The following is a 24732-nucleotide window of genomic DNA, read 5'->3' as shown; positions in this document are numbered from 1 at the left end:
TCGACGTGGTGGGTATCTCTATCCCTCTTCCTCTTGAGTCAGTCCAAGCTCTAGGCGCTTAGCTTTCTTCAAAAATTATTGCTGATTTTAGTTTTGTAAACTGCATAAAGCTATGGATATAAACAATACAATAAAAAGTCCCAATAAATGTTTTGGCTCTAAGCATCAGTCTAATTAATTTTCAATATTAGTCTAAACATGAGAAAAGAGAGGACAGGGAAGGTCAAATATTCTGATAGTAACTCATTGAAAGACAAAAATACTCTCAGATAGTCCAAGTAATTACTCAGAGAATTTTTGCCATAACAGTTCTAGGCATGATATGAAGTAAATTATTTGCTTCTATGTTTTAAATCACAAAATAAAATATAGTCATAACTATGATTACCTCTATACAAACTCTAAGGGGAGTTCATGTTATCTGACGCAGCTGAGCAGCTAAGTTCTTGTTTCACCAGTAGGCACAGTTTCTCTAGAGAAATAACTGTCTTTGTTTAAACAACAGCAACAACAAACCTAACTAACTACTTGACAATGGAAAGGAAGGCCTTGAATGCTTGGATTATATGGAGACAGCCTAGAGATTAGTAAAGGGCCCCTAATTTTAAAAAATAAACGAAAGTTCATTGGAAGGACTGAAGGAAAATAGAATAGGAAAAGCCAGGGCAGGAGCAGAAGATCTATTTGGTGAAAGATTTTTTTTTTTTAAGAACAGGGAAGCTTAATATTAATTTTTAAGTTATCTACAGTATGATCCTGGGCTGAAACTTGCCTATCCCTACTCCCTACTCACCAGTAAAATCTATTATACAAAGCTACTTCTGTGAGTCCGTATGGAGGAGGTCAAGCATACAGTTACATCCTACTTCAGAGGTCAGGCTGGGACAAGGATTATTACTTCACTTTCTTTCTGAAGTGTAACTTGTAAAAATTGGCACTGATGGAAAAAAATATCTAGCCCCATTTGAAAGTTTCCCTGCCCTTCCTCTTGCAAGCAGGGGAGAGGTACTTAGTTAAATAACATCTAAATTCTTTACAGGCTAGAGTTTGGGGAGAAAGTAAGGAATAGACAGAAAGGAAGAATAAGTGGTTCTGATTTTACTTTCTCCCTTTGGTGATGGAGAGAGCAAGTTTCCGAGAGCACGGCATCTGAGGAAAGCTGCAGTCTCTCAGACCATCCTCTCCTTCACTTTCCTCTCACTTTCCTTTCCTCCTTATGCTCCTTCTTCCTGTAGTTCTACAACTTTCCATCCACTGACACATGAGCACCAGGGTTGCACTGACAGGCAATGTTGCTGCAGCAGTTCACACTTGCCTTGCAAAAGGCTTAGATGTCACCTTGTTTAGTTGCCCCTCACCCAAACAGAGGGAGGGCCACCCATAACATCAGGTGCATCCACGAAGGTGCTCCACCACCTTCCCTTTCTCTGCATAAATCCTGCTTTTGAATATAAAATGTTTCTATTTGAAATTAAAATCCTGTCACTTTTCCTATCTGATTTACCCTATTTCAATTTTTGTGACTATTTTTCCCATGAATTTGTTCTGTTGTTCATACTGTACACCCAAAGATTTTATTGATATAAAGACAATGTGCTTATCTTGTTTAAAAAGTTAACAGCTTCTATAGTAAGGAGATTACTTTGGTTGATTATTATAACAAATCACATTGAAATATTTAAGATAGGCCGGGCGCGGTGGCTCAAGCCTGTAATCCCAGCACTTTGGGAGGCCGAGACGGGTGGATCACGAGGTCAGGAGATTGAGACCATCCTGGCTAACACGGTGAAACCCCGTCTCTACTAAAAAATACAAAAAACTAGCTGGGCAAGGTGGCGGACGTCTGTAGTCCCAGCTACTCGGGAGGCTGAGGCAGGAGAATGGTGTGAACCCGGGAGGCGGAGCTTGCAGTGAGCTGAGATCTGGCCACTGCACTCCAGCCTGGGTGACAGAGCGAGACTCCATCTCCAAAAAAAAAAAAAAAAAAGAAATATTTAAGATAGTTACTTCGTTGTGTCTCAGAAAACATTGGTACATTGGTATCAATAAAAATTATTGAAACAGAATCATTTAAACCTTGTATTTTTCCTTTATACATGTCTGATCTCCATGCTACGTTCATAAATGGGGAAAAATGATATTATATTACATACAAACTTTTAGCATAATAACAACAATGACATCAATACTAGCTACCATTTACTGAGCTTTTACTATGCTTCAAAAACACTAAGTCTTTTAAACATTTAATCCTCTTATTTAATCCTCACCACAATCCTAAGGAAAAGTACTATTTCCTTTTCTCTGATAAGGAAGCTGAATTTCAGAAAGGTTAAATATTTGGTCACTGTAACACAGAAGGAATGTAACCAGGGCTGAATGACTCTCCTTTAACATAATTACAAGTTAAGTCAGTCTGCTCAGATCACCAAAGCAGAAAATCACACTACAGCATGGGGAAATCAAAGGTATGAAAAGGAAAGCTATCAGAATCAAAGCATCTGGAACAATGACCTAAATATAATAGCTAAAACCGTAAAACTCTTAGGAGAAAATGTAGAAATAAATCTTCATGACGTTGGATTTGGCAATTGATTCTTAGATGTGACACTAAACACATGAGCAACCAAGGAAAAAAATAAACTGGACTTCATCAAAATCAGAAACCTTTGTGCATCAAAAGACATTATCAAGAAAGTGAAAGACAACCCACAGAAATTTGCAAAATGTTTGCAAATCACATATCTGATAAAGGTTTGATATCCAGAATATATAAGGAACTCCTACAACTCAACAAAAAAGACAAATAACCCAGTTAAAACTATAAGAAATGACTTGAATAGACCTTTCTCCAAAGATATACAAATGGACAACCACCATGTGAAAAGATGCGCAGCCTTATCCATTAGTCGCTAGGGAAATACAAATGAAAACAACCATGAGATACCACTTCACACCTACTTAGATGGCCATGATAATTTTAAGAGTTAAAAATAAAATAAAAAATAAAAAATGTTATTTTGAATACAGAGTATACAGAGAAATTGAAATCTTAGTACATTGCTGGTGGGAATGTATAGTACATTGTATTCTACAGTGGTATAGCCACTGGAATGGATTGTATGGCTATTCCACTGGATGTACCTGGAATAGTCAGATTGCTAGAGTCAGAGAGCAGAGTAGAGATTACTAGTGTGGAGGGAGAGGGAAGAAGAGAGCTATTCGTTAATGGATACAGAGTTTCTCTTTGGAATGGCAAAATAGCTCTCAAAATGGATACCGGTTATACAACGTTGTAAATGTACTTAATGACACGGAATTGTACACTTAAAAATGGTTAAAGTGGTAAATTTTATATGATATATATTTTACCGGTTAAGAAAACATAGTTTCCTTCCTTAAAAATAAGTCACTCATAACCTATGGACCAGATCACTCTCATTAGCTCCAGACCTGATTTCCAGCTGAAGCCTTGAACCCAATGTCCAGGATGTCCATGATGTCTGTGCTTTCCCACAACCACGTCTGTTTCTCTCACAAAATCAACTCCTAGATTATTTTCCCGTAAGCCATGTTTCCATATTAACAGCACGACCACTCACCAAGTCTATTAGGCCCAGATCATCCTTGATTTTCTTCTCATTCCTGCAACCAATCATCTCCCAAGTTTTGGTTTTGTTTTGTTTTTATCAATCCTACCTTCTACGTACGTCTTGGATTTCCTTCCTCTTTCTCATCACTATGGTCACAATCTTAGTTTAGGCACTCTTCTTCCCCCTCTCTCACCTAGATTATTGTAATAACTTTTTGCTTGGTCTATCTGCCTCTCCAATATCCCTCTACAGAGCATCATCTCATCTTCCACAATCTGTCTAATCTGTCTTTACAATTACCAGTATCATTTTCTTACAGCATTACAAAGCTTATTATGCTGCTTTCTTCCTTTAAAACATTCCTCGATGCCCTTGGAATAAAGTCCAAACTCCCTGGCACACAAGGCTCGCTCTCAACAACTTGACCCAGACCTGCTTTTCCAGCCACTCACCACCCCTGACCACAGCCACGTTACTGCTCACTCTACTGTATCCATGCTCTTCCCATGTCTTCTTCCTGGAATGCCCTTTTCCAAGGGAACTCCTAGTTACCCTCCAAAATCCAGCTAAAACGCTACCTCTTGTATGGATTACTCCTCAATTCCCACAAGAAGGATTAACTGTTCCCTTCTCTTTGGTAACTTGGCACACTATAAGCAAGTGTCACTTGGTTTTAAGAGTATTTACCTCCCGATATTGCCACCCTAGAGCACGAGCTTCTAAAGGCTGGAAGTGGGACTTGATTCCACTGGGTCTTTTTTCACTAATTACAATTTAGATGAACAAGAGATTTTTTTTCTTCTTATTCAAGAGTGAATATTAAAGGGAGTTACTAAAATTCATTTAAAGTGTTTGTAATTTCTAATGCTCTTTGAATTGCTAAAAGTAAACAGAAATGTAAAATACAAAATCTAGAAAATACCTTTTTTAAGACTTTATTTTTTTAAAGCAGTTTTAAGTTCACAGCAAAATTGAAAGGAAAGTACAGAGATGTCCCGTATACCTCCTGCCCCCACACATGCATAGCCTCCCCCATTATCAACATCCCCCACCAGAGGGGTACATTTGTTTCTGTGTGTGTGTTTTGTTTTTTGTTTTGTTTTGTTTTGTTTTGTTTGAGACAGAGTCTCACTCTGTTGCCCAGACTGGAGTGCAGTGTCATGATCTCGGCTCACTGCAACCTCCGCCTTCTGGATTCAGGTGATTCTCCTGCCTCAGCCTCCTGAGCAGCTGGGATTACAGGTGCCCGCCACGACACCTGGCTAATTTTTGTACTTTTAGTAGAGACAGGGTTTCACCATGTTGGCCAGGCTGGCCTCAAACTCCTGACCTCAGGTGATCTGCCTGCCTCAGCCTCCCAAAGTGCTGGGATTACAGGCGTGGGCCACCATTCCCGGCCTACATTTGTTACAACTGAAGAACCTACACCGACACATCATAATCAGCCAAAGTTCATTGCATTTGTGGTCACTGTTGGTGTTGTACATTCTATGTGTTTGGACAAATGTAAAATGACATGAATCCACCATTATAGTATTACACAGAGTAAATGCACTCCCCGAGAAATTCTCTGTGCTTTGCCCATTCATCCCCCAATCCCACGTCCAGTCCACACAACTACTGATATTTTTACCTATTTTTGCCTTTTCCAGAATGTTATATAGTTGGAATCATACACTAAGTAGCCCTGCAGATTGCTTCTTTCAGTTAATAATATGCATTTAAGATTCTTTCACGTTTATTCATGGTTTCACAGCTCATTTCTTTTTAGCACTGAATAATATTTCATTGCCTGGATGTCCCGCAGTACATGTATTCATTCACCTACTGAGCGACATCTTGATTGCTTCCAAGTTTGGGCAATTATGGATAAAGCTGCTATAAACATCCATATGTATGTTTTTGTGTAAACATAAATTTTTATCTCCTTAAGATAAATACCAAGGAGCACCATTGCTGCATCATATGGTAAGAGTATGTTTCATTCTGAAAGAAACCATCAAACTGTCTTCCAAGGTGGCTGTACCATTTTTCATTTCCACTAAAACATTCTGCATTTGCCACCGTCAGTGTTCTGGATTTTGACCTTTCTAATAGGTGTGTAGTGTTATCTCATTACTGTTTTGATTTGCATTTCCCCTATAACAAATGATGTGAAGAATCTTTTCATATGCTTATTCACTATCTGTATATCTTTTCTGGTAAGATGTCTGTTAAGGTTTTCGGCCCATTTTTAAAATCAGATTGTTTTTGTTCTTATTGTTGAGTTTTAAAAGTTACTTGTACATTTTGGATAACAGTCCTGTATTGGATATGTCTTTTTTTTTTTTTTTTTTTTTTTTTTTTTTTGAGAGTGTCACTCTGTCACCCAGGCTGGAGTGCAGTGGAGTGATCTCAGCTCACTGCAACCTCTGCCTCTGAGGTTTAAGCAGTTCTCGTGCCTCAGCCTCCTGAGTAGCTAGGACTACAGGCACGCATCATCATGCTTGGCTAATTTTTGTATTTTTATTAGAAACAGGGTTTTGCCATGTTTCCCAGGCTATCTCAAACTTCTGAGCTCAGGCAGTCCACTGGCCTCAGCTTTCCAAAGTGCTAGAATTACAGGCATGAGCCACTGCACCTGGCCATGGATGTGTCTTCGCATTTATTTTCATCCAATTTGTGGCTTATGTGCTCACTCGCTTGAGGAAATGCCTTTTGATTTTAATTCAATGCAAATATTACCAAAAACCTGATATAATTTCATTTTTAGCTGATTCAAGTAGAGTTCATAAATATTCATTATTCTACAAATATTTATGATGCACCTTATCATATGTCAAACTCTGACTAAGGATACCAATTACTCTAGTTAAACTGTGACCATACAGAATCAAGATGTCTCTGTAAAGAGAGTAAATTTAATTAACTGATCTGAAAATTTTACCTTTGCCGGCTCACAGTGCTCAATTACCGTGTAATTTAAGTGACATGTGATTAATTAAATTTTTTAGCTCCAGTATATTTAGAGTGTTTCCCATGATGTATTAGAGTCAAAAGCCATGGTGCTCTCCCAAGTAATGTATAATATAATAAAGGAGACAGACCTATTACAACATGAATAGGCAGTGCAGTGGGATAGAAAAAGCACTAAGCTACTATCTGTGTGAGCTGAGAGAAGTATAGTAAGTTAAATTGTCATCTTGGCCTCAGTTTCATCTTTGGTAAGAATAGAGTCATTGGGCTAGAATCTGTAGGTAATGGATTCTTACTGCTATACGTAGAATAACCATTTTGTGTACTAAGGACCAATGCATCCCTACCTGTAGCTGGGTAGCAGCCAGAGTCAGAGTTATTGGAAGAAAAAAATTGGATACAATGATTTCCAAGTTGAAGGTCTAGCTTTGGAAGAATCTGTGACTATAAAATGAGAAGCAGAATAAGTAAGCCAGATGAACAGTTAAGCCTATGCTTGTAGATTTTTGTTTGCTTGGTATTTTTTCATGTTTATTTCAAGAAGAATTAGAGGCAGTGTTCACCACTAAGAAAAGACATAAACTGATTAAAAGGAGACCCAAAGAAGGGAATTATCACTGCTCTGCCAAGGGACCTGGAAGGTGAGGGGACACAACACAGTTCTATGGTCGCCATTAATCCACCCGCACAGCAGCATCTCCATCTGCCTCCTGCCATCTTTCCCCTGTATAGAGAACGACAGGATGTTGGTGATGTTCTATTTCTTGACTTTGGTGACTGTTACAGTCTTTGCTTAATTATATTTCATTATTTATATGTTTTGTGCACTTTTTCATACCTTTCAATTTTAAAAAAATCCTTTAAAAATACATGGTACAATCATGTCCTGAATGATGCTTCCCTACATTTTTAAATTGAAAAGACCTATGTGAGCAGTCATTTGACTTTGGCAAACAAATGAGGTTTCTCATGGATTCAATTTTTGCGGCAGACAGAAAAAAAATCCTTTGAAAGACAAATACATTGTGTGCTTCCTGCCAATAAGGATGTAATACTTCCTCGTTTTAGTTAATGAAAAATAACACATACTTTCAAAGTTCTGTAGACTCTAAAAAGAAAGAAAACACTCAAATGAGTCACCTATTTCCACATTTGAGGCTCAGAAGCTATATAAATTTCTGCAGTCACTAGCAGAAAACACCAAATCAACCATAGGTCCAAGAACAATTGTCTCTGTATGGCAGCTATGCGACTCACCGTGCTATGTGCTGTGTGCCTGCTGCCTGGCAGCCTGGCCCTGCCGCTGCCTCGGGAGGCGGGAGGCATGAGTGAGCTCCAGTGGAAACAGGCTCAGGTATGTCACAGCCCACTTACTTGGGGTTCCATTCTTTTGCCATCTACATTAAGAAATGTGTTTTTCAATTATTTCCCTTCCCATGTTAGCACTGCAGTGGAATTTTCTTTGGGGTAGTTTTTCTGATTATAAAAGCAATATATGTTTTCATCAAGTAGCCATTAAAAGCAGGTTTCAGAGTCTGCTCTAATCGGGCTTGAGTTCCAACCCTCCACTCACTATGTAGATAGACTCAGGAAGGTCATTAAACTTCTGTAAGCTTCAGGTTTCCAATTTGGAAGTTGGAGATAAGCATGGTATCAACCAAATGAGGGTGTTGTAAAGCATTTAACACAGTACCTGAAACATTGTTTAAATTAAGTTCTTATTTTTATTTATTATAACTTGAGATTCTTTTTCTATAGCATACAGAATATTGCCTCTTAAGATACAACTTGTAAATATACTGTTTGTATATTTACAAAACTGTTTGTAATGGAGATATTTGAAGTCAGAAAACATGGGTAGAAGTTACAACTCTCCAACAAATCAACGACGATAGACAAGGCATTAACTTTTGACTTTGTTTTCTCCTGTGTCCAGCAGAAAAAAATACTATGTGTTTTATACCACACGGGGTATTCTAGTAAGTAAATGAGGTGATAACAAAACTGACTAGCATGTATGTAACAATTGTAGATTATAAAGTACTACATATACATTGTGACATTTAATCCTTAGTTCTATAAAAAGAGGAAACCAAGGTTAAATTGATTCGTATACTTATTAGTGGTAGAGATAGAAATCAAGGACAAGTGCTTCTGGTTCAAAAATCATGTTCTTTCCAATATGCTTCTTAATAAGCAGTCTAATAAATACAAGCAGTCTACTAATTATTATTTGGTCAACTAATGGGATGATTACTCATAAGCATTATTTGTAAATTTAGGCTTTAAGCATAAGAAAAGTCAATTTTTAATTTGCATTAACTTAGACTTTTAAAAAGTTCCAGTTATAACAAGTTAGATTGAACCACATGAAGTTACTAGTATTTAACTTTTAAAATCTCCAAAACAGCAATTTTATATGGTTCCACCTAATGAATTCTCCAGAAAGAGTACTTTGCATTTAGTTTCTTTACTTAGAGTGCAGGTTAGCAGAAACTTAGAGTTTCTTTACTCGGAGGGATGTTAGCTAGGTTTAACAAAAAACAGGAAAAGTCATCTCAACAAAGGTTTACCACATCTCACATCCAGAGGGTGTCTTGGTAAAGTCTGTAGCTCTAGAAGGGATTAAATGGGTTATTTGTTTTTAAGTAAAGGATCAGTTATCAATCGTCATGGATGAACATAAGTATTTGTTGTACTTAATGAGACAACTGTTGGCAACAGGAAAAAAAGTTACAATATTAATAAGATTTCTTACATAAATTGCATATTCCTGAGCTGTCCTAAGACAGGTAACCATTACCATCTACTCAAAATAAACTGCAAATTAGTAAGTCAATGTTTAAATCGTTTTAACAACAATACTATCAGGCATCATATAACCCTACACACGTTTCTAATGTATAGAAGTCAAAACACTTAAGTTCAAATACTGGCTCCTTCAGTTACTCACGAGGTGATCTTATGCAATTTATTTAACTTCTCTGAGCTGTGTTTCTTCATATATAAAATAGGGATAACAATGCCATACTTGTTTCATACGGTGGTTATGAGGTTTACATAAAATAAACATGTGAGTGCCTGGCACTAGTAAGTGCTTAAAAATGTTCCTGTGAGGTTGCTATTGTTAGTTTGTTCACTTCTGTTGTATTTGTGCTGCTGGATTCCTATTCTCATATCCAGATACTGAGAACCTTTAGAGAAATTCCCAGGAACCCAACTTTGTGTGGAATAAACCTGGGAGACCTACTGTATACTACAATCTCCCAAAGTGGGTTTGACTAGAGATTTACCAGCAGAAAGAGGGGCTGGGAATGGAATGAGCAGAAAGAGGGAAAAGAGGGCCTAGGAGTCAGGAAAGTCAAGTCCAGTTCTGCTACTAATTTAAGGTGTGAACCTGGGCACGTAAATCATTTAGTTGTTATAAGCTTTGGTTCCTTCGCTGGATTATTAAATTGAACTACTTAATAATTTGCTAATATCTTTTCCCAGAGCTAAAATTTTAAGACCCTTTAACTTTTGGCTGGAACTACATCTCAGCTGGACCTTAGAGAGGGCTGGTTGACCTCAGCTCTCCCCCACAGGGTCTATGATAACACAGAGAGAAGGTCCCAGTTGTACCCCTGAGGACAGACTGGTACATGCTTCCTGATTGCTCTTACACACATCCAGGCTTTATAAAGTGTATAGTGTATTTCTGCCCCAAACATTTAAAGGGATTTTTTAAAAACTGAGGGATTCTTTTCTTTTGCTCATGAAATGGCATGCCAGTGCTTCATTAGCAATATTAAATTTTCTCCTCACTAATGCACACTTATTTTACTCAGTGACTATGTAATTATTCTGTCTTCAAATCATTATTTGAATCCACAGGAACCAAAGGCAAGAGATGTATAAGCTTCTAAGATAAAAGAAGATAATAAACAAGAACTATAGATTAATTACTCTCTTTTCAATAGGACTATCTCAAGAGATTTTATCTCTATGACTCAGAAACAAAAAATGCCAACAGTTTAGAAGCCAAACTCAAGGAGATGGAAAAATTCTTTGGCCTGCCTATAACTGGAATGTTAAACTCCCGCATCATAGAAATAATGCAGAAGCCCAGATGTGGAGTGCCAGATGTTGCAGAATACTCACTATTTCCCAATAGCCCAAAATGGACTTCCAAAGTAGTTACCTACAGGTTAGTTTTGCTCTGGCTCATTTTGGCAAAAACAATGAAGCCTGTTTCCTAAGAGGTCAAACATTGTTTTCTTGTTTGCTACTAGGATTGTATCATATACTCGAGACTTACCGCATTTTACAGTGGATCGATTAGTGTCAAAGGCTTTAAACATGTGGGGCAAAGAGATCCCCCTGCATTTCAGGAAAGTTGTATGGGGAACTGCTGACATCATGATTGGCTTTGCACGAGGAGGTAAGAAAGATTCCTGTAGGCTAATCCTGTGTCCTGTTTTGTTTGTTCATGGATTATATCAGTGCTCTTTTCTTATGAGGATTAAAATCCTTTAATGAGATTTGATTGGTAGATAGATAGCTAGCTAGCTAGCTAGCTAGCTAGCTAGATAGATTGATTTAGTAATATTGTTATAATGTTTATAATCTGGTAATATAGAGCCAGTCTTTATAGGAGCAGTCGGCAAACTAGGACCCACTGAACCAAATCCAGCCCACCTTCTGTTTTTGTAAACAAAGTTTTACTGGAACACAGTCAGGATCCTTCATTTCCCTATTATCTATGACTGTTTGGGGTCAGGCTGCAACTGTGACAGAGATGACAAAGCTTAAACACTTGTTATCTGATCCTTTACAGAAAAAGTTTGCCAATCTCTGTTTTGTAATGTGAATTATTATTTGTATGTACAGTCAAGAACTGCTTAACAATAGGAATACATTCTGAGAAATGAGACCTTTGGCAATCTTGTCATTGTGCTAACATCATAGACTACACTTACACAAACCCAGGTGATACAGCCTACTATCCAACTAGGCTATATAGTATAGCCTATTGCTCCTTGGCTGTAAATCTATACAGCATGTTACTATACTGAATACGGTAGGCAACTATAACACAATGGCAAGTATTTGTGTGTCTAAACATATTCAAACATTGAAAAGGTAATGCACTGAGCTATGACATTATTACAGCTACTATATCACTAGGCTATAGGAATTTTTCAGCTCCATTATAGTCTTATAGGACCATTGTATATGTGGTCTGTTGACTGAAAGATCATTATGTAGCACATGACTATATGTTTACAATGTATCGAGCTAACATCAATATTAAATCAACAGAAAGAGCTGTAGCTTCCAAAGGCCTCAAGAGGCCCCTGAGAAGTGGTATATAACCTGTTGCTAATGCCTTTCATGTGGCAAGGAAGTAGGAAATGGAAACTTTCATATTAAAGAACTTAAAAATATATAACCCACCAGGGCGTGGTGACTCATGCCTGTAATCTCAACACTTTGGGAGACCGAGGCAGGTGGATCATCTGTGGTCAGGAGTTTAAGACTAGCCTGGCCAATATGGTGAAACCTCATCTCTACTAAAACAAAAATTAGCTGATCATGGTGGCGCATGCCTGTAATTCCAGCTATTTGGGAGGCTGAAGCATGAGAATCGCTTGAACCCAGGAGACAGAGGTTGCAGTGAGCCAAGATCACACCACTGTATTCCAGCCTGGGCAACAGAGCAAGATCATGTCTCAAAAAAAAATATATGTATTATATAAAATACATATATATTGTATATATACATATATATGTGTATATATATAATACATATATAGTATATATACAAATATATATGTATATATAAAAATATATACATATATGCAAATATATTTTTTTTTATATAAACCCTTTTTTTAGTATATGGGTTATATGTGTGTGTGTGTGTGTATATATATATATATATAACACATATACATAAACTGTTCTTAATTGCTAGTGTTTCGTGGTGCAACTTTAGAGAAAAATGTTGCCCATTTAGGTCTGTTCTATGTGGAACTGTCCGGCTACTGTAGCTGAAATTTGAACTTCAACCCACAATATTGAAAACACTGAAGAAAATGCTATGGGAAAGCACTAATCATAGCACTACAAGTTTTTTACGAGCTAGATAAACTGGACCGGCCTCATATCACCTTGAAGATAACCAGCTCCGCATCACAAATTAAAGGACTATCAAAAGCCATTTTAAGAGATCTTGAGCATGGCTCTCCAAGAGACTATTTACTATGCCCACAAAGAATAAGCTAGGTTTTTAAGAAAAAAAAAAACATATGAAATGGTGTACAAATTACCTGCCAAATGCAGTATTCATATTCATTCTCCCTCCCACCACCCTTTGACAGAGCAAAGTGGTCAAATTTAACAAAAGCTTAAATGCAACCCTAAGTTAGATATAACTGCATTTTAAGTCCTATATCCAGTAAGCTTTCAATATATGGTGATTATCAGTGATGAGCAATGATTCTGTGAAAGGAAAAAGTGTCTGGGCCAAGAAAGCACCCCAACTACCCTGTGAATGCAACTGACAGCGTGTAACAATGCCAGCTACTTGGACTGGGCTGCTTTTTTTTTTTTTTTTAATTTATTTTTTGAGATGGAGTTTCACTCTTGTAACCCAGGCTGGAGTGCAGTGGCATGATCTCGGCTCACTGCAACTTCCACCTCCTGAGTTCAAGCAATTCTCCAGCCTCAGCCTTCCAAGTAGCTAGGATTACAGGCATGTGCCACCACGCCCAGTTAATTTTTGTATTTTTAGTAGAGATGGGGTTTCACCATGTTGGCCAGACTGGTCTCAAACTCCTGACCTCAGGTGATCCACCCAGCTCAGCCTCCCAAAGTGCTGGGATTACAGGCGTGGGCCACCGTGCCTGGCCTGGACTGGGCTGCTTTTTCTAGCCTCAATAATCATATAAACTGAAAAATAAAATTATTGGAGGAAAAAAATCAGTCACTAAGAACAATCACTCCGTTTTCTTTCAGCTCATGGGGACCCATACCCGTTTGATGGGCCAGGCAACACGCTGGCTCATGCCTTTGCACCTGGGCCAGGTCTTGGAGGAGATGCTCACTTCGATGAGGATGAACGCTGGACGGATGGTAGCAGTCTAGGTATAGCATCTCATGTCTCTTCTACTCCACATCCTTTTTAAAATCCTGGACTTACACTAAGTTAAATAATTATTTTAATTTATAATAAGTATTGAGCCCTTGCTAAGTGCCAAACACTGTACTATATGCCTGAAATGCATTATTTCATGTAATATACTCATAATGCTACACATACAGAAGATGGACACTCAGGCTATGGAGTCAAGCAGCACTGGTCCAATTTGCTGTACATCTACCAATTACTCTGTGTCATTGGGCAAGTTATTGAATTTCTCTGAGCCTCAGTCTCCTCCTCTGTGGAATGGGAATATAAATAGTTCCCACATCAAGGATTCTTTAAATTAAATGGGATAATGCCTATATAGTGCCTGGAATATATTAATAATTTAATAAATTATAGCTCTTTCTTCATATTTCCAAAAAATACATGCTCCAAATGGAAAAGAGAAGTAGAAACTACGATATTTAAGAAGTATACACAATTCTGGAATTATTCACTATTTTCCAAAAAGAACCAATCCATGACTTAGTCTATCATATTTATCATTTTACATGGTAGGATATTATAGGCACATCAGAGAAGTAATGGAGAAGACTCTGGCATAAAAATCCCAACTAGAGACAATTTAAAAAAAACAACAACAACAAAAAAAGGCTACCAACTGGCCCTAAAAGGGAAATTTGTATTTGTGTTTGGCAAAGGGAATGCACCATAGCTTGCTGCCTTGCTTTGAAAATCTATGTAAAATTGTGATGCTGCCTCCCATTCACATCTAGCATATTCTTTTCATTCTTTTTTCTTCCCACTTAAGGTAGGTTAAAGGCAGTTTCCTTCAATTCAATGCTACATCACCAGAGCTCTGGCCACCCCTCAAACTCACAGGCTCAATCTTCCACATACTTGTAAAGCCTTTCAATGAGTCTGAAGGAGAGCAAAGGATATATGTAATATAAGTTAATGAATCAAAATGAAAGACAAAACTCAGCATTGCCTGGAGATCCTGCCTTTCAATCTTCGCTTTCTCAAAGCCAACTTTCTCTCCTCTGATATCCAAAGTCACTAACATTTATTGAATGGCTGTGACTTCCCAAATATTGTGAAACTCTAGTTATCATGACAAATCTATAGGGCAGGAATTACTGTCTCTGTTTAACAGGTGAGAAACGGAGACTCGGCAACATCAATTAATCTATCCAGAGTTGTCCAGCTAGTAAGCAGTGGAGCTACATTTCAAACCTAGGTCTTAGTGCTTTTAAAGCCTTTGCTTTCCACTGCAGAGTATTGCTGCCTGAATGAAAGAAGCAAATAAAAAACATTACACATTTTTAAGAAGCAGAAGTAGTGATGAGATTAAAGTACTCCTATTCTGATTATCCTTCTAACCTCTCTCCACTTTTGAAAGCCTAGAAACAAGTAAGCTACCGAGGGCTAAAAATTGGGTATTTTTCTTTAGTTATTTAAATTATGATATCATATATTATATGTAATATTGCAATAATATATGCAGCTATTTTTATCATAAGTTTCTCACTTCTTCGGTTGTAGGAATTAACTTCCTGTATGCTGCAACGCATGAACTGGGCCATTCTTTGGGTATGGGACATTCTTCTGATCCCAATGCAGTGATGTATCCGACCTATGGAAACGGAGATCCCCAAAATTTTAAACTTTCCCAGGATGATATTAAAGGCATTCAGAAACTATATGGTAATATTTATTATTTCAAATAAGAGGATTTCACATTTTCTTTTTAGAGTGGGGTAGGAAAAGAAAGGTGAGGAAGTGGGTATTTACCTGGAAAACCACACTGGAACTTATATCAAAAAGCCTATTAAGGGGAGGAACTGGGGACCTTAGATACTTAAAATATAACTAGGCTGTGTTATACCTTGCAGATGTTGATTGTGAGTTTCAGTAACATAGTACAATATGGTTAAATTATGCAAATGATATTGTCAAGATTTTCTTCAAGCTGCCACCCACTGCTCTTCCTCTCTCAGTTTAAATAGTTTATTTAGGAGAGTGTCCCCTGTAGGGGTGGATTGAAGGGACAAAACACCTTTCTTCATAGCTGCCCACTCCTAAAGATTCAACTCTAAATAATTAAAAGTGACCCTACTATTCCTGTTTGCATATACATGCAGAGAAAGTGGTTAACCACGGACAGAAACTGCTTATCATTCCTGGTCTTGATACTTATGTATATCCCATGTCCCAATCTATGCTTTTTTGGTTTAATCAAGTTCCAAATTCAGTTTTTTTAAGAAAACTGATTTGGATTTACTGAATTGAGTCAGCCAAAAGTAGAATTTGAGAAAGAAATCAAAGGACGAGAATAAAAACCTCTGTCTCTGGATAAAGGTAACGAAAGTAAGGTTCACAGAGGCTAAGTGGACTGTCCAAGGTCATGTGACTGCCAAGTGCTTGAGCCTTGATTCCAAATGAGGGTTATGTGACTTCATACTCTTTCCACTACATATCCCTGCCTATCACTGCCCAGTAAGCTTTTTATCCTAGTAAGGATAAAAGAATACAGAATGGCATATTTAAATCAGCAGATATAACTAAACCTAGCCAGTAAAAAAGATCAGGATGAAGAGAATACACTGCAAAAAGATCATATAAGACTCTTCGAATGATCACATGAGCAACGAAAGTGCTTCCACATAATAGAGGATTGTCCTCAAGGGAGAAATATTCCAGTAAGACACTGGATTTAAGATACCAGTTCAACCTAGCATTTACTATAAATTAGCATGTACCAAAATGTATTCTCAGAACACTAGTCCTACAGAGTGATTTCCAGATAAGGCGACTATGGAGAAATAAGTTCAAGAAACACTACCTACTATATTTCAGGTACATAGAATATTGGAGAGTATAGACTATTGAACAAACGTTTAACCGAGTGTTTCCTAAATTATAATCCTTTTTACGGGTCTTAATGAGTCCCATAAAATAGTACTTCAGAGAACGCACTTTGGAAAATGCTATGTAACTATTCCCAAAAGATCTGACTTAACGAACCACTGCTGTCCAAACGATTCACAAAATGCTGACTATTGTTGGTAAAGCTATCACCAAGAAAACTGAAAATACTACCCTCCCCTTACAGAAAACTGTGAAACTCATGGAATATTCTACAGCAGTCTGTAAATATTTTAGAACCCTAAGAAAAATACAAAGAGAATAAAGAAGATCCGAGGCATACTGATTAAATTTAATAGGAAGAAAAGAGACTAGTGCATTAAAACCTTAAGTATTAGACAAAAGGGCACCCCTGGTCAGAGGTGGAAAGAAGTAACTTCTGGACAAATGGAAATAGAATTTAATTATGTAGGCTGTAAATGTAGGGAGTTAATCTAAAACAGAATATGAGCAGAAAACATAGATTCCAAAGAAAGTGATTAAGATACAAGATTCCTAATGCTATACTCAGAATGATAAAAATAATAGCTGACTGGGCACGGTGGCTCACGCCTTTACCCAGCACTTTGGGAGGCTGAGGCGGGTGGGGATCGCTTGAGGCCACGAGTTTGAGACCTGGGCAACACGGCAAAACCCCATCTCTACTAAAAATACAAAAATTAGCCAGGCATGAAGGTGTGTTTCTGTAGTCCCAGCAACTCGGAAGGCTGAGGCATGAGAATTGCTAGAACCCAGGAGGCAGAGGTTGCAGTGAGTCAAGATCACACCACTGCACTCCAGCCTGGGCAACAGAGTGAGACTCCATCTCAAAAAATAAATAAATAATAGCTAACATGCATTGAGTACTTGCAGTATTCCAAGACTTCACATGGATTGACTCATTTAATTCAAGAATTCAATGAGACATTATTATCCACATTTTACAGATTTGTAATCCGATGCTAAGAGAGGTTAAGTAGTAAACTACCTAAGGTCACACAGCTAGTAAACTGGTAGAGACAAGATACAAAGGTACCTGAGCCCTGGGCCCACACTCCAGTCAATCCTGCCTTCTCAGCCTCTGGAGGTTGTTCTTCAGAATCTTTGTCCCAGGCACACAGAACTGGGCTGAGTGAATAATAGATTATACTTTCTGTGACATTTCCTTTGTCTGTATAATCTTAGGATGGTTTTTATGCATTTTCTACACATCAGAATGTTCTCTTTTTTTTTCTCTCAATAGGAAAGAGAAGTAATTCAAGAAAGAAATAGAAACTTCAAGGAGAACATCCATTCATTCATTGGATTTTATATCATTGTTGCACAATCAGAATTGATAAGCACTGTTCTTCCACTCTGTTTAGCAATTATGTCACCCTTTTTTATTGCAGTTGGTTTTTGAATGTCTTTCACTCCTTTTAAGGATAAACTCATTTATGGCGTGACTGTGTCTTACTCATCTATACTAGCAGTAGGTAGATGTCAATAAATGTTATGTACACAAATAAATAAAATGTTTATTCTGTGGTAAATTTATTTATATTTGGGAGCACTCTTTCTATGGCAAGTGAAGACATACTATACAATGAAAAGAAAGACTAGGACAAAGAAAGAATCCCACCACACTATTTTGGGGTCTTCTGCTGCACCTCACCCTTCCACCCAAGAGGGAAGGTAGGAGCTCCACCTCTTTATCGTTCACTGGTGTGCCTAAAGTTACACTAATTTCCCCTTACCTTTGTGGCCCGTGCTCTCACTCTGAGTCCTCTGGAAAATCCAGTTCTTCCCATAAATGTCTGAGAATTTTCAACAACTTACAACTAACCACCTCACCGTCACTTCCAGCTCCAAGTTCCTACCTCCCCATCACCTCCTGATTTTCATGCAACCTCTCCTACTGCAGCCACTCTCCAGGTTCCCTTCCTTTTTCCCCATGCCAACCCAGATATTGGTCTCACCCTATTCTCTTTAACTTTCTACAAACCAGTGCTACAGGCTTCAGTGAAAAGGTAGATGTTCCTGGAGATTTGCATAAATAGTGGAATTTTCATAAAATTGAACAAAACTAAAATTGGATGTTATTCCCATCCTTCAAATCTTTTTTTTTTGCGGGGGGGAGGGCGGAGGCAGGGTCTCATTCTGTTGCCCAGGTTGGCTTGCAGTGGCATGCGATCTCGGCTCACTGCAACCTCCACCTCCTGGGTTCAAGCGATTCTCCTGCTTCAGCCTCCCAAGTAGCTGGGATTATAGGCACATGCCACCATCCCTGCCTAATTTTTGTATTTTTAGTAGAGATGGGGTTTCACCATATTGGCCAGACTGGTCTTGAACTCCTGACCTCCAGTGATCCACTGGTCTGAGTCTCCCAGTGCTAGGATTGCAGGTGTGAGCCACTGCACCCAGCCCAAATCCTTTACTTGTCCCAGATCAGGAATTTCTCACTGGCCACCTACTTCTGCAGGCTGCAGCCTCCTATCACCTCTCCCCCAACATCTCTTGTCTTTAAACCCCACTCCTTCTCACTTCCCCAGAAACTCATTTTCCTGATGTCCTTCAGCTCAGGTCCTCCCTTTCCACACACAGAAACCCACTGTGTTTCTCTGGGTGAAGCACTCTCTGTGCAGGGTTTAACCTTAATTAGCAGAACACGGAGCTGGCAAGGGCTTTGCCATTTCAGCCTTCTCTTTCTTCCTCCTCCTGCACACTCCCAATACCCAAGCATGTCTTTCTCTATAGGGAGATGAACAATTGAAATTTACTTTCTTACTGATAAAAATTATCCCTCCCACACATACCCTAAAAGCAGATCAGTATCCCAAAATTCAGAACTGTCCTGCAGCCTTAGGAAGCCATTCCCAGAATAGATCAAATGAGAGGAGAATCCACAATCCAGGCAAAATATAAAGTATATGTGAACAAGAGTTCAAAGACCCTTTTAAAACATAAGGAAATATATATATACACACATATATATACACACACACACATATATATATACACACACACACACACACACACACACACGGTGCTGGGATGAAAAGGAAGTTATGTCATTAAATTCAAGTTCTTCCTTTTGTAGAAGACAAAACAGAGATTAAATGATTTCCCTAAGGTTCACAGTAAGCAAAAGTGGTGATTAAACATTTTGTTGTTTGTTTAACTCTTTGTATTTTGATTTTGGACAGCAGGAGGCAGTATCTATCTTGCAGCTAAAGTGGATGTCTATTGTTTTAACCTGCGCATCACCCTACTTTTGGAGACAAGAAACTACCTTTTCCCTTTGTGTACAATCTTCATGAGATGTCACATAGGTTGCTACAAGCTGCCTGGGCTGAGAGAAGAGTACAGCACCCAAGCTTGGCCTATCAGACACCGTCTCCCAAAAACACTGGAGGGATTATAGGTGGATTCAAACTGGCCATGGGGCTCTGGAGACACTGTCTATTGAATCCTGCACCCAGACAGATTGCCCGAGGTTGCCCTGGGCCCTGTCCTTCTCATAGCTTAGGTGTAGGGCTTCTCTTCCAGATTTATAACTGACTGCACTGCCTTCCAATACATTTTGTCTATTGCTTAAGTTATCCATAGTTAGTTCATGTCTGTGGTTTGCAATCCCTGGCACAGTAGCTTAGTTGTCTTTCCTAGGGTATCTGCACATACGGGCTCCGTTCTGTATTTCACCACATACTTCAATCTTAACAATGAAGTAAGCTCTAACAGAGCAGAGAAGTAAATAAAATGTCCTTTTTCTGATCAAATAGCATAAAACTAACTGGTAAACAGAAATTTTTCCTAGCAAATAAGGACCCATTTTTTTAAATTGTGGTAAAATACATTTAACACAAAATTTACCATCTCAACCATCAAGTGTACAGTTCAGTAATGTAAAGTGTATTCACATTGTTGCACAAGAGAAAAAGTCCTTAACCTCAGCACTATTGGCATTTTTGACTACATAATTCTTTGTTGTGTCCTATGCATTAAGAATATTAGGCCAGGCACAGTGGCTCGTGCCTATAATCCCAGCACTGTGGGAGGCTAAGGCGAGCAGATTGTGTGAGCCCAGATATTAAAGACCAGCCTGGGGCAACATAGCAAAACCCCATCTCTACAAAAAATTTGACAATTAGCCAGGCATGGTTGTACGTACCTGTGGTCCCAGCTACTTGGAAGGCTGAGGTGGCAGGATTGCTTGAGTCCAGGAGTTCAAGGCTGCAGTGAGGTATGACTACCACTGCACTCCAGGCTGGGCAACAGAGCAAGACCCTGTCTCAAAAGAGAAAAAAAAAAGAATGCTTGCAGTTACCCCTGGCCTCTATGCACTGATGCCAGTAGAATATCCTCAGTTCTCTCAACCAAAAAAGTCTTCAGACCGTACCAAATATCCTCCAAGAGGAAAAATAGTCCCCAGTTGAGAACCACTGAGCTAAAGAGAATAAACTATTTCATTGTATTATACTTAGCATCCCTTCTACCATTTTCACCCCGGACACCATCATACTCTAATTCTGTACCATCCCATGAGAAAGAAAAACCAGTAAGAGATTAAGGTGACATTGCCTGTTTTTGACACTTATTTGAGGAAAAGATTGTCATATTTTAAGAAATAAACACCTGAATTCTAGTTGGGCACGTAGCTCATGCCTGTAATCACAACACTTTGGGAGGCCGAGGCAGGCAGATCATTTGAGGTCAGGAGTTCAAGACCAGCCTGACCAACATAGCAAAACCCCCTCTCTACTAAAAATACAAAAATTAGCCAGGTGTGATGGCAGGCACCTGTAATCTCAGCTACTTGGGAGACTAAGGCATGAGGATCACTGGAGCCCAGGAGGCAGAGGTTGCAGTGAGCTGAGAGCATGCCACCGCACTCCAGCCTAGGTGACAGAGTGACACCCTGTCTCAAAAAAAAAAAAAAAAAAAAAAATCTGTATTCTAAAGCCAGGGTACTATGTATTTATAGAAGTTCATAAGACTTGGGTGTATTTTATAAATTACTTGTTATTTTTCTGGTTTTAAAGTCAATAAACTCCAGTTTAAGAAAAAGGTCTTAGATGAATTTGTCTTCCCTCCTTTCAAAGATTCCATTTAAGCAGTAGTGAAGGAATAAAACAGAACAGGAGAAGGTCTGCAATGGACAAGGGATTTCAATCAATTTCTGTAAGATCTAATACAGCTGATACACAAAACATATCAGCCTCAGCCTAGGATGTACAAAGAGGCCTACAGTGAAAATGGGAGTTCAATTGTCTAACTCCTGAGAGGCTTTGAAATCTCAGTTAGAAGGTTTAATGAAGGCAGGGTGAAAAATGATATCAGGGGATTAACTGTGTATGTGTACATGCGTATAAGACAATTAACTTCATTTCATCCCTTTAACCAAAAAAGGCAGAGAGCCAGATGTTCACGTCCAGGCAAAATAGCAAAGGGTTCTTTGCTAAATAAGTTTTTTAAAAAAATGTGAGAGAGAACAGGACATTTAAATTGGGCTCTGTGCCTCTGAACAAAATATCCATATTTTGGCTTTGAGGCTGGGAATAGGGAAGCCCCCATCCATCTGCTCATCCTAACTTAAATGTACCAGTGAACAAGAACATCCATGGGCACCAAGCCCCTAGTCAGCTTTCTTATTGCATTGTTCTGTGGTAGACAGGTGTAGGCAAATCTACCCACAAAGGCTGAGGAACTTGTGGGGCTGAAGAAAGAGACTGACAAATCCAGTTTCTCAGAAAGAAACATACAACAGTGACTTACGAACAGAAGCCTTATCTTGGGCAGCCATAAGATGAGAGGGTAGCTTCCTGCACCATTACCCGCAGAACCAGTAGTCACGTGCCATAGGGAAAGGGTATACATACTTCAGAAGGGATAGGTAGGAAAACTGTAGCACAGTAACATCAAGGTTGTTTTGACCGGAAATTTATGGTTAAGTACCTACTCTTACACAAGGAATAATAAATAAGCTGGAAATCTTGGAGGCCTTCCCAGAACTGGGATTAATGAGAAATTAACATGGTGGATTAACATCCAAGATGGAATTGCTTTAGTCTCCACACCTCTTATTAAAATGAAATGGGGAACAAAATAATAGTTTGTTGAAAAAAAAGGTGATACCAAAAAAAGTCATCCCAGAAAAAACAGAAATAATTTACAGAATAGAAGAGGTATGAGAAAAAAAAAATAGGACATTCTCACAGAAATTTAGGACAACATTACATACATGAAAAACAGTAACCAGCCAGGTGCAGTGGCTCACGCCTACAATCTCAGCACTTTGGGAGGCCAAGGTGGGCGGATGGCTTGAAGTCAGGAGTTCAAGACCAGCCTGGCCAACATGGTGAAACCCCATCTCTACTAAAAATACAAAAATTAGCCGGGCGTGGTGGCAGACGCCTGTAGTCCCAACTACTCGGGAGGCTGAGGCAGGAGAATCACTTGGACCCGGGAGGCGGAGGTTGCAGTGAGCTGAGATCGTGTCACTGCACTCCAGCCTGGGAGACAGAGTGAGACTCTATCTCAAAAACAAAACAAACAACAACAACGACAACAAACAGTAACACCAAGATTGCATTAAAAAGTATCAGAGAATACGCTGAAACTCTTCAAAATTGAATTTATGATTGTCAAGAAAGAAGTATAATATTAAAAAGTTGGAAGATAAGGAAAGCCACTCAGAATGAAGAGCTGAAAGACAAAAAAATAGAAAATAGCACAGAAAAAAGAAGAAGAAAAGATCAATTCAGGAGGTCCAACGCCCAACTCTGTTGGCTTTGAAATACGTCAACTTGACTAAGCTAAACTTTATTTTCCAGAATTCCTATCTCTCTGTTTCTTGTTAGGGCTGGCCACAAGAAAAATCTACATGGAATTTGGACCATGAAAGTAAAGTAATACTTGCTCTACCAAGGTTGATACGAGTCTGGTGCTGTGCAGCTCATGCACAGTTTCGTGGTTCTGCCCATTCACATTGTGAGCACAAAACACTGCAGGCCCAGGGCTCCAGCTCCCACATTCTCTCTTCCTTCAACTTCTCCAACTCCTGAGCTAGGTCTGAGTGTTACTCCATACAATAATACTAGTATCTACCACAGGGCACCCACGGAAGCAAGGTTGGAGACTTAGCAACAGGGAGAAGCCATCACAAGTACCTGTGATAGAAGGAGAGAGGTTCCAGTTTCTTACTCACTTCACAAGTCCCAGGTGTCCTGCTCTCCCCACTTTACTTCTATCTTTTAACCCCTAACACCTGTCCTGTAACTTCAAGCTCAGCACCAGATGCAGAAGAAACAGCCAAATCAAGATCATTTTACCAGCTCCCACAATGGTATGAGGATAAATTCCTATAATAAGTCCCTTATTTTACATCATTCTTAGTGATTCTGCTCCTCTCATTGAACCTTGTCTGCTACAACAGCCAATAAGATTTCTAGAAATGAAGAATAGACAAAATAAAGAAAAGAAAATTATCAAAGAAATAATTGGACATTTTCCAGTCTTGAGAAGGGGGAATGGTTTGGAGAAAAACAAGTCTTCAAATGAAAGAGCCAACATCATGTTAAAATGTTAGAACATTAAGAATAAAGAGATTTAACCATGCCCCAAGATTTTTTTTTTTTTAAAAGGACTCCAACAAAATAAAATTAAACTGACATCAGATTTCTCATCAGCAAAAATGATTCTAAGCTAGAGTGAAGTAAGGTCTTGAAAACCCTGAGGATGAGTTATCTCTATCCTAGAATTCTATACCCAGGCAAACTATCTACCCAGTGTGGTTGTGGGCGGAATTGTGTCCCCCAAAAAGACAAGTTGAAGTCCTTATCTCTTGTACCTGTGAAAATGGGACCTAATTTAGAAATGGGCTGTGTGCAGAGGTAATCAAGTTAAAATCAGGCCATATTGAAGTGGAGTGGGCCCTAAATCCAATGACCCTTGTCCTAAGAAAGCCATGTAAAGACAGAAGAACACAAATACACACAAGGAAAACACCAGGCAGTAACAGAGGCAGAAGCTGGAGCAATGCAACTACAAGCCAAAGAATGCCAAGGACTGCTGGCAACCACCCAAAGCTAGGAGATGGACTTGGAACAGATTCTCCCTCGGATACCAACTTGGTTGACACCTTACTTTTGACCTTCTTGCTTTCAGAAC

At 38.8% G+C, this 24732-nt stretch overlaps 1 protein-coding gene across 1 annotated transcript; it reads left to right on the top strand.

Moving 5' to 3' along the window:
• Positions 1 to 7748: 7748 nt before the first annotated feature.
• On the top strand, positions 7749 to 18120 carry MMP7 (matrix metallopeptidase 7). Its single transcript, XM_011984397.1, has 6 exons — positions 7749 to 7902; positions 10508 to 10734; positions 10820 to 10968; positions 13548 to 13676; positions 15223 to 15384; positions 17828 to 18120. The coding sequence occupies exons 1-6, from the start codon at positions 7786 to 7788 to the stop codon at positions 17854 to 17856; spliced, it is 813 nt and encodes a 270-aa protein (XP_011839787.1). The 5' UTR covers positions 7749 to 7785; the 3' UTR covers positions 17857 to 18120.
• Positions 18121 to 24732: the final 6612 nt, after the last annotated feature.

The sequence above is a fragment of the Mandrillus leucophaeus genome, unplaced genomic scaffold (assembly GCF_000951045.1).
Source record: "Mandrillus leucophaeus isolate KB7577 unplaced genomic scaffold, Mleu.le_1.0 Scaffold267, whole genome shotgun sequence".
NCBI classification, from domain to species: domain Eukaryota; kingdom Metazoa; phylum Chordata; class Mammalia; order Primates; family Cercopithecidae; genus Mandrillus; species Mandrillus leucophaeus.
This window is presented reverse-complemented; position numbering and strand designations above follow the sequence as displayed.

Coding starts and splice junctions, on each gene's coding strand:
- MMP7 (XM_011984397.1), top strand. CDS start 7,786: ATGGCAGCTATGCGACTCACCGTGCTATGTGCTGTGTGCCTGCTGCCT. Junction 13,677..15,222: donor GACGGATGGTAGCAGTCTAG/GTATAGCATCTC, acceptor CTTCGGTTGTAG/GAATTAACTTCCTGTATGCT. Junction 15,385..17,827: donor AGGCATTCAGAAACTATATG/GTAATATTTATT, acceptor TTCTCTCAATAG/GAAAGAGAAGTAATTCAAGA.